This window comes from Diaporthe citri (genome assembly GCF_014595645.1).
Source record: "Diaporthe citri strain NFHF-8-4 chromosome Unknown scaffold_1, whole genome shotgun sequence".
NCBI classification, from domain to species: Eukaryota; Fungi; Ascomycota; class Sordariomycetes; order Diaporthales; family Diaporthaceae; genus Diaporthe; species Diaporthe citri.
Window position 1 is genome coordinate 4,077,501 of NW_025064846.1, and position 10,639 is coordinate 4,088,139.

Here is a 10,639-nt window from a genome sequence, read left to right on the forward strand (position 1 = left end):
TTTAAATAAATCTATTTATTATTTATGGAAATTTTTAAATATATATAAAAATGTAATATTCATATTTAAAAAAAATCTAATATTAGTATATAATTTTATTAAAAAGTATTTTAAGTTTTCATTTAAGGTAAAACTTAATTAAAGTTAAATATTTATTTTTTTAAAGAGTAAACATATTTTAAAAGTTTTTTATATATAAAGATTAAAACATAAGCTTTTAAAAAATATTTTATTTATATTTATAGCTTTATAAACCATTAAAATATTAAAGGTTATATTTAGGTGGTTACGCTAAGGGTAGGGGGAAGGGGGGGGTATAGGGTACATATATTATATATAATATATATACATTATATATACTTATAAGGAAGCTAAATTACATATATTTCGTAATTCCATAGTATATATAATATAGTTATATATAGCGTTAATAAAATTTGTAATAATTGCCCATGATAATTGTAATAATGCTTATTAATTTATTAATATATAAATATAATGTAAATTCCTTGCTTGTAATTATATGCTATATCATGTATTAATAGCTAGGGGTTCGAATCACCCTTGAAATAGATTTTATTTTGTTTTTAACTCTTTTTATTCTTTTAATTCTTTTTATTCTTTTAATTCTTTTAATTCTTTTAATTCTTTTAATTCTTTTAATTCTTTTAATTTATTTAATTCTTTTAATTCTTTTAATTCTTTTAATTCTTTTAATTCTTTTAATTCTTTTAATTCTTTTAATTCTTTTAATTCTTTTAATTCTTTTAATTCTTTTAATTCTTTTAATTCTTTTAATTCTTTTAATTCTTTTAATTCTTTTAATTCTTTTAATTCTTTTAATTCTTTTAATTCTTTTAATTCTTTTAATTCTTTTAATTCTTTTAATTCTTTTAATTCTTTTAATTCTTTTAATTCTTTTAATTCTTTTAATTCTTTTAATTCTTTTAATTCTTTTAATTCTTTTAATTCTTTTAATTCTTTTAATTCTTTTTAATTTAATTAATTTAATTTTTTAGTTTTTTAGTTAAACTCAATTTAGTTTGTAGTTTTTTAGTTTTAGTTAATAGGCTTGACTAAAAACTAAAAACTACATTGAGTTTTTAAAAAAGTACTAACTCAAAACTAAAACTAAAAACTACATTTAGTTTAACTAAAACTCAAAACTAATTTTACAACCCTGCACGTAGTACTAAATTCCCAAATCAAGAAGATTCAGTCGATCACCTCAAGTTGACATACAGATAGGGGCACAGCTTCTTCATTTGAAAAGAAGTCCCCTTTCTGCCTCGGAAATTCAAAAGGTTTTGATATATAAAACTCAACACATAGCATAACTTTCATGGTGCCTTTTTCTTTTGTAAAGAACCAAGAAAGACTGCCTCAGAATTTCATTGAACCTTGGCGGCAGTCCCAGCGGGACTCGGAGACCGCGCACCGGATGGATGCTTCTATTTTCGTATCACAGAGATAGCAATATTGAGTCAGCATGTTTCGACGGAATTGTAGTTTTCTCTGTAACTCATTTTTGTGATTGGCCCCACGAGTCTGCTCCCGGTCCATCGTATACCGAGGCCGCACAAAAGAATTGTTAATTAATGCGCCACGGCGTAACTGGGATTCACACGGAATCCTGGCCATTTGAGATCGGTACTAGCTTGTGCGAAAATATCTAGCAGGGCACGAGGTGCTGTGTGGTATGAGGAATTCGGACATCTTCCAGATGCCGAGGCCTGAAGGGACATATGATAAAGTTTTCCCCCTCCATGCGTGTTCCCTGGGATATCCACCGGTGGTCTACGAATCAATGCACCTTGCTGGGTCCAGTTCACGCATTTAGGGGGCTGAAAAGACACGACGATGCTTCAATTGGTCGAATTGAGACCCTGGCCTGACTGCGCCGCAGCACACTTTCCGTGCTAGTGGAAGCCGCCGAGCATTCCCCCTCCACATGCCGGAACAATCAGCATACATTTATTTGCGCGGTCCTCAACAACTGCTGTGCAGTGCTCGAGTCGAGGGTGCTCAGAGGAGATGGATCAAATTTGTCACGAACTACGCTACGATCACTGAAGCCACTGCATACCATGGCTAACTTTTTCTTGTAAGTCAATCCAGTGTGAGCAATGTGCGTACATCTGGTTGATATTCAATAACCAAAATCAGGGTCGGGGGAACTGGACATGTTGGAGGTGCTATATTGGATTTGCTTTGTACCGAGCACCCGCTGTCGACATTCGAAGTTCTCGTTCGCAGCGAGGATAAAGCGAAGCGATTAAGGGCCAAGTATCCGCGCGTGCAGACTGTTATCGGTGACCTCAAAGATTACGACTCGCTCAAGGCGGGAGCCGAAAAGGCAGATATCGTAATCAACGCCGCGCCGGACATTACTCATGACAAAGGCATCGACGCGATCCTGAGGGGGTTGAAGAGCGGCTCTCGAAATCGCAAAGGATATTACATCCACACCTCTGGAGCTTCATGTATCTACGAGGATCCAGAACCTGGGAGAGAACCTCGCGTGTGGGACGATATTGCGGACATTGACGAGTTGCTCGCGTTGAGCCCTAACAAGACTCACGTTGTCACTGACAATGCAGTGCGAGCCGCAAGCTCCAAGGTGAACGTGGCCATTATCTCTCCACCAGGTGGTACGTATGGTGTACTTCGATGAAGGCTGTAATACTTCCAGTCCGTGAAACTGTCTGCTAACTCACTTTGTCAGTTGCGGGGGTGAGCCCTTCAATCGAGCACCCCTTCCCTCTGGCGACTGCTGTTTACATTTTCACGACTCGGGCCTTCAACTCAGGATTCGAGGTTAACCACGGCATTAACCGCATGTCAGAGGTTGACGTACTCGACCTGGCCCGCACTTATCTCATACTTGTGAACAATGCCGTGGAGGCCCTCGAACGCGGTTCTGATGTCCCTTCCGAGCCAGCCGGCTTCCCACTTTGGGGGAAACAGGCTTATTACTGGGCTGTCGGCCAGATCATCCCGTTTCACGACCGCATGGCTGAGCTTGTTCCGTCGCTACACAAGTTAGGTGTCATAGACGGCAAGGAAATCAAGACAATGAGCCAGCTCGACCTGGTGCGGACCATCGTTTCGGGGGGAGAGGAGTATGATCCAGATGCTCCATTGCCGCCTGCTGACTCGTGGATGCTCCATCTTGGTGTTGGGTTGAGCTCTCACAGTAAGCAGCTTCCGGATACGATTTTAACCCTCTTGAAAAAAAAATCCTATCTCTAGCCTGTGCCTCAAAGGTATTGTCAGGCTGTAGGCTTTTGAAACAAGACCTGGCCTTAATGTGGCCTCCTGGCATCCAAATGACACCTTTTCTTCAGTGCTTCGATAGCTGACTCCTTTTGATGCAGTGTGCGTAAGGGCAAGCCGGATGGAGAGGCTTGGCTGGAAACCGGAAAGACAGTGCGGAGAGAAGGAGTGGGAGGCTATTTTCAGTGGTTATTTAAGTCTTCAAAAAGAGCAAGAGGCTTCGAGCTAGAAAGACCGGACATAGAGGGCTTATGAAGATGCGTCCTGAGAGATCAGTGTGGGTCCCGAAAGAGAACGCTAATAGACGTAAGCAATCAAAAAGTCCTGCCGGTAAGCGTAGAAATGTTACATTTGTAAGTTTGAAACAAAATAAAAAGGAGCGTCGTACGAAATTTTGTTCTCGGTGTGAAATAGTAGCGAATTCCACCTACCAGCCTTCACAGATACGTCAATTATAAATCGAGCCGTAAACGAAATCCATTTTAAGAATACCGCATTGTATGAGTGACAGATAAATCGACGGCTTGTAACAAATGCAGGCTCATGTAAAGAGTTCACTAGCATTTGAATGTTTAAGACACAACATCGGCTGCAACGTTGAACCTCACCATACAGGAGCAGGTGCATGGCACAAGATAATTCCCACAGGCTTAATCGGCTCATAAACGCAAGGCAACATGTGAAAAGGTTGTATGCCATAATTTTCCACAACATTCAAACAAGTAGGTGAGTGGCTCATTTTCTAGTGCATTGAGCACAGCCATGTTGTCCAGTCGGCGTCTTGCAGGTGAATCGGGTCTTGTCCCGAGTGGGGACCGGAAGTACTCCCGAGACCGACCCTGCACCCTTGCCCGGATGTAGCCATGCCGGCCGGTACTCTGTAAGGTTTATAGGACTCGTCCGTAATCATTGTGAAAGAGGATTTAAAAAAGTTATAGGTGCGAGCGTATAGCATAAGCAAGTGCCATCTTCAAGCGGGGCTACATTTGCTGTTGTTGCCCAGCACAAACTCTGCCAGGAAGAAGTTCAACAGATTCAATACTGACCATGTTCGAAAATGTGCCCCCAGGTCCACCGGACCCTGTATTCACCTTGAAGAAGCTAGCCGACGGTGACTTGTCACCGAACAAGGTCGACCTCGGTGTTGGGGTATACCGGAACGAGCAAGGTGGTTACCATGAACTCGAGGCCGTTAAACGGGTAAGCTTATTTCGAGCGCCGTATCGTGCCGTCCCCTGCGCATACAGTAACTGACTTTTCGTGTTCAATTCACCAGGCCAAGAAGATCCTGGACGAGAGAAATCCAGGTCATGACGTGCGTTTAACTTCTGTTTGTCAAGCAGCTTCCAGGTAGCTGTGAGTTGACTAGAGAGGATGATTAGTACGAAAGCACTATTGGGAACGCAAACTTCTTGAAACATTCTGCCGAGCTGATATTCGGTACATCTAATCCATTGATTAAGGACGGAAAGGTAATAATTAACCAAACACCCCAGGCGACGGCAGTGGACGAGAACGAGGCTGTCGCTAACAAACACTGCTCAGGTTGCGACTGTGCAGACAATATCGGGTACTGGGGCCAACCACCTGGCCGCATTGTTTCTCCACCGGACTCCCGAATTTGCAGACAGGACCGTCTACATCGGCACCCCAGCATGGGGCAACTACGAGTCAATCTTCAAACTTGTCGGGGCTCGGGTGGCCAAGTACAAGTACTATGACGCCAAGGACGGCATCAATTTCGCGGGGATGCTCGAGGCCGTCAAGACGGCGCCCGCGAGGAGCATATTCATCCTGCAGAGCTGCTGCCACAACCCGACTGGCGCCGACCTGACAAAGTCGCAATGGGATCAGCTAGCCGAGTCTTTCAGCAAGCACGAGGTGCTCCCCTTCTTCGACATTGCGTACCAGGGCCTCGGCGAGGGCATCGAAGATGACGTTTATGGAATCCGGCGATTTGTGGCGTTGGGCCTCGAGGTAATGGTGGCACAGTCGTTCGCCAAGAACTTTGGCCTGTACGGTGAGCGCTGCGGCGCGCTGCATGTTGTCGGGAAGACCAGGGACTCCACGGACAATGTTCGTGACCAGTTGCGCTCGCTTATCCGGGCTGAGTTCTCCTCTTCCCCTGCTTATGGCTCGCGACTGGTGACTATAGCGTTGGAGAACGGGGAGCTGGCTAAAACATGGTGGGTCGACCTGGTTTACCAGTCGACTTTCAGTGCTTTATATGTGCTAATGATGATTGCCTTTGCTAGGCGAGACGAGTTGGATTCCATGAGAGAGAGGCTGCTTTCCCTTAGGCGAGCTCTTTATAATGCGGTGGTCAACGATTATCAAGTGAGTTCAGCATCTTTTCGCGAGGAATGCGAAGCCGGTATGCTGATAGTGTTTAGGTTCCGGGCGATTGGACAGTCATCACGTCAACACGCGGCCTCTTCTGGTAAGCATCTCGATGATTTCCCTGGAATACGGCCGACTGATTTTGTACAAGCTTCCTACCGCTGAATCAACAACAATGTGTGGCACTGAGAGAAGAACACCACGTGCATTTGCCCGAGACGGGCCGGATCAACGTTGCGGGGTTGAACAGAAAGAACATTGACTATGTCGCCAAGGCAATAAGCAATGTGCTGAAATCGGGGAAGAATTCGTTATAGCACGAGGACTTGTTATCAGTCTCAATCAAAAGCTCAAGCTGTACTCATGGGGTCTAGGCGCCAATCCTGAGGCATATGCTGGTAGAACTGTGGAAAGCTCCCACAAGGGAATGATGGACTTGCTTGGGGGTTCTACTACAATTGGCTATTGCCATGTCTCATTCTTGACAGTTACATAGTGAGAAAACCTGATTCTGACATAATTAGATTTAAACTCTAAAGTTATATGATTGCCGAGTTGAATCAATTCCACCTGTGACATCCCAGGCTAATGTGTGACTATTTAAACCTTAGCCGGTGGCAGTCTCTCGACGCTTATGCTGTCCATTTCTTTTCTCCAATCACAATTCCAGTGTCTCCCGTATTGTCTGCTCCAACCCTTTGAACCCAGTCTGACGCCACATATTCGCCAGCAAGTCTACGCCGAGGCTGGTGTCTCATTCGGGTCGGAATTAGGCAATTTTGCATCTGGAAGCAGCTTCTGTATGATTTGAACCACCCTGTGCCAAATGAATGGCTCATCACAGGTAAAGGTTTTGTCACTGGACACAGTATTGTCGATGTGACCGGCAATGTGGATTCGAGCGTTGTCGACGACGTCGACCATGTAGACTCGCATGAAACTTCAGTGTTATCAACCGCCGTGAAAACATTGAGAACTCGGGCGCGGATGCAAGAGTCTGTGGCCGTGAGGGAAGAAACATAAGCGACGGGATAAGAGGAGTATTCCCGTCCAGCAGACCAAGTACTTGGGTCCTACCAAGGCCCACGGAACCCATTGCTTTCCCAAAGCTCAATCCAGGATTGACAACGTTGATAGCGAATGAGAGTTTTTTTCTCCTTGACGAAGTCCCACTCAGCAAGTCCGGCGAGTGGAGCAGCGTTGCGACAGCCTGGCCCTTCTCGGCGGATCGGACGGTCCCGCGAACATGAAAGCCTGCCTTCAGGGCTTCAAGGACAACGTGGACGGCGATCATGCCAAACACACCAGTGACAAGGATGTGTGAGCCTCAACGAAAGGCAAGGTCCTGTATGGAACGTATTCAGCCACAGCGAAGAATGTGTATCAGTTAATTCACGGTTGCAGCTTCGAACAGGCAGGGTCATGCTGTAGAATGGATCAAAGTGAACTTCCCAACCTCATAATCATTCTACCGTCAGCCGCGAGCACAACCCGGAGAAAATACCCTCATTTGCCGCAGGTGACCCTACTTGTCAGAATCCTGGTTTCACAAAGTCGGATGTTGATATGTTCTGAGGCAGAGGATTCGTCAACGGGATTGAATCTGTGGTTTTGCGAAGTAGATGATGTCCGAATATTGACGGGCTTAGAACAGCCATGCATGTGGATAATGCAGTGGCACATCTGTGTAATGCTCGAGAATGTTTTCTGCACATTTCAGTGAGCAGAAAATTCAGGCGCGCCTTGAAGTAAGCTGACTTCGGGTATATCTGTCAAGGTAGATAGAGTGAGGATGTGTCCGGCGACTTTTGACCGCTCAGGCATTGGTGCGATGATTCTCTGACTCAAACCCTGACACTGAGATTTGTCACCTTCACCGTAGGAGCCTCCATATTCGACTGAGGCGACTCGAAAGATAAGTCCACGGGATTACTGAGGCCTACTGTACCTCTTGAGTAGGAATCCTGAGACTCGCACACAAAGACACGAAAGCGTATGCGAAGGTTTCACAACTCTCATTCCTTCACTCCACGTTTCCTTTATCAGTGTTTTGAGACCCAAGTACACGTGTTGACTCACTTTCGGGATCTGCGTAAAGACCGGCTGGGGATATTTTGAGTCTTAGGGTCCAAGGCTCATTGATCATGAATCTCACTGCGCACATCCAGATGCCCAGCACAAAAGAATTGTCCGGATTCATTGCACGAGGATTGCCAGTCGTGCCCCTTAAGCTAGGCAAATGATGTGTTCTCTGTTCCACTCAAGAGAAAAACAGTCTCAAGTCTCGTGCTGAAACCCGCCAGGTACCTCAAAATTAGTCTCCAGATATCGCTTCTGCCGGCGGTGACTGCTGCCTACCTGTCTCTATACACGTTGAGAAAAGTAGCAAGGAAAGGCTACTGCCTTTCAGAAATGCACATTAATTTCGAACTCTTGGCGGAGTTTTGTCAGAATCTGTTGGACTTCATCCATCTGCTTCTGCTGATGCTGCATTGTCAAGGCGCGGATGAGGGCAGCCTCGCTCACTGAGCCCTGATTGAGCATCTGCAAACTTTCTGATTCGTCACTACGGGATCCCAACATCTCAAGACCACAGATGGTCTCCTGTATATTGGTGAGGTAGTGGGCGCTAGCTTGTAACAGAAGCTGCAGTTGGAAGCATGGCTGCGGTGCAAAGACTACGCCGGCAATGGAAAAACGAAAGACAGAGGTGATATGAGTGCGCGGTCGAAATGGTGAGCCGTATTGTTGATGCCCTGTCTCTCCGGCCAAGGTCGTTGCGACGTTGCTGTTGCATATACCTGTAGACAGTCGCGAACAAGTTGCGGTGCATCTCCAATAATCGCATAGAGAATGCCAACGAAGTCAGCACTGCCGCTGTGTCGGGAACAAAGGTGGATGTTGCAATATCATTCATGTCTTCTCCATTCTTTGACTGCACATTGTCTCCACTGAAACGGGCGCGCGGTGGTTGCTGGCGACATTGCGGTCCTGGTATGTCCATGCCCTGAAACTGGGCTAACGGACGCCTATTTCCTTGTGGCAACTTGAAGTTGGCGAGCTCTAGGAAGATTTTGGAACTCTCAATGACATCAGCAGCTGACTGTTCGAGTCTTTCCCATCTGAAATTATCTTCAAGGTTGATGGCACGGGCGAGACGCAAGTGAAAGTCAGAGAAATGCTGCCTGCACCCGGAAGTCCGATTTTCTGTGGTCGACTGAAACAATCCTGCAAAATATTCAAATGTACCAATGGTGGATCGCTCGACTTGTTGTTGCGACTGGGAGCTGCCAGATCGCGTGGGTTCCCGCTCCAGCTGCGTTCTACTGACTGGAGTCAAAAGGGTCGTAGGTTGCCATTCGCTCTTATTTGTATAGTTCTGTGACTGGTAGTGATGGTCTGTATCTGGAGCCCCGCTGGGAAGCGTAATACTTATTTGCTCCGACTGCTGGAATGAACCGATCATGGTGCCATCTTCTAGGAACCCTGGGCCAGACAAGTTGAGACTAGGGGCTGTGTTATTTGTCCTCAATAAAGCCCAGCTTCAGAGAACCCCTCGCTCTGCTATCCGAGTATACCCTCTTTCCAAGAGCCCTGGGCAACCTCGATTTCGTCGAGTGGTTGTGCTGCAGCACTGTTGCTTTGCAAATAGTAAGCTCATCGTAGCCTATTCAGGCCTCATATGATCTCAGGTATCGGAGACCGTGAACACAACCAGAGGTTCTCACAGGCAGGAAGACATTGGGTGGTATGGCAGTTGTATACTGCTGTGCATAACACACAATTCGGTACAAACATGCATTTTCTCTGTCATCTCGTGGCATCCCGCTGCCGTCATGTGATTTGTTGATAACAAATCCATATTCTCATACACTCTGCGCCTTGGCTTAAAGACGACCAGGTCAGCTTGTGGATCCCTCTCCTCTTGCCTTTGGCTCATTCTCCACCCGAGGAAAACAGATGGTACTCTTTCTAATTGGGGTATTACAGTATGCCTTCTCAATCGGGCCTCCATTCAGGACAGCCAGGCGGAGAGCCCTTTAGCCAAGAAATAGGAAGTTGGAATATTCGGAGAAGGACGTACTGCTAGTCTACGGAGGGGCACCCAGGTAGACCTCCCATCTGCACCGATATGGGCCCAGTGGTTGCGAATGGGCGTAGGTAGAGGACGAGTTGGGCCTGGGCCAAAAGCTGTCCAAAGACCGGCACCGAGCTAGGTATTCGGAAGCCTCTCGGATATGCATGTCTAGTCAGTGAACAATTCTGGTCAGGTAATAAGTATGCACCTCTTCCAAAGCAGTTGCAACCCTGGTCTTGGAACCAAGCCCAGCAAGAGCTGAGCGAGATCGCACCTTGCACTTGGCTCCATGCCAGCTTTTCCCAGGCACTAGCAGCGGCTGCAGATAGGCGCATGAGGCGACCGGGACAGGCCCCGATGGCCATCGGCAGAGCCGACACGCGTCCATCTTCGCGGTATCGCATCCATGGGCGCCATTTCTTTATGCAACTAGGCAGTCTTGCCCGATCCGGCGCACGTGATGAGATCCGAGACGCAGCAAAGCCGACAGTTGTCCGGATGGCTGCATGGATCCCTATGTACTGTCCGTGTTCGGCCCAGGTGGCTGATGTGTTGGTGTCAGGTGGATGGATCTACTTCTTCACGCTTGTGGTGGCGGTGACAGGTTTGACGAGTCGCGGTCTCGGCCAAGGAATCCTAAAGCTCCTACTTGGCAAGGAGGGCGTGAGGGGAGTGACCAAGGGAGGCTGAACAAGGACCAGCCCGGGCAGGCAAGGGCCTACTTGGTACCTACTACTGTACCTGTAGGTCATCCACCCGCTGTGGGCGGGGATGTCATTGTCGACATGACACTGAAAATCTGGGGAAATGCGGGGGAGGCAAGCGGCTGATAACAGGGCCCAGAGATACGGTGGATAGGGGCTCCTACCAAAAATACCGCCTATCTACGGACGTGACACAGCCTGCCGGTGGCCTCCACAGATAACACCCGCCCAAGGGCCCAGC

General features: G+C 46.8%; 1 protein-coding gene across 1 annotated transcript; it reads left to right on the forward strand.

Annotated features, from left to right (window-relative positions):
* Nucleotides 1–2,087: 2,087 nt before the first annotated feature.
* Nucleotides 2,088–5,933, forward strand: INS49_001119 (uncharacterized protein; the record flags this gene model as incomplete). The annotated part of the gene is made up of 10 exons (XM_043161952.1): nt 2,088–2,104; nt 2,257–2,651; nt 2,726–3,196; nt 4,346–4,476; nt 4,553–4,591; nt 4,659–4,748; nt 4,822–5,462; nt 5,532–5,613; nt 5,670–5,716; nt 5,768–5,933. The coding sequence occupies 10 exons, from the start codon at nt 2,088–2,090 to the stop codon at nt 5,931–5,933; spliced, it is 2,079 nt and encodes a 692-aa protein (XP_043030458.1).
* Nucleotides 5,934–10,639: the final 4,706 nt, after the last annotated feature.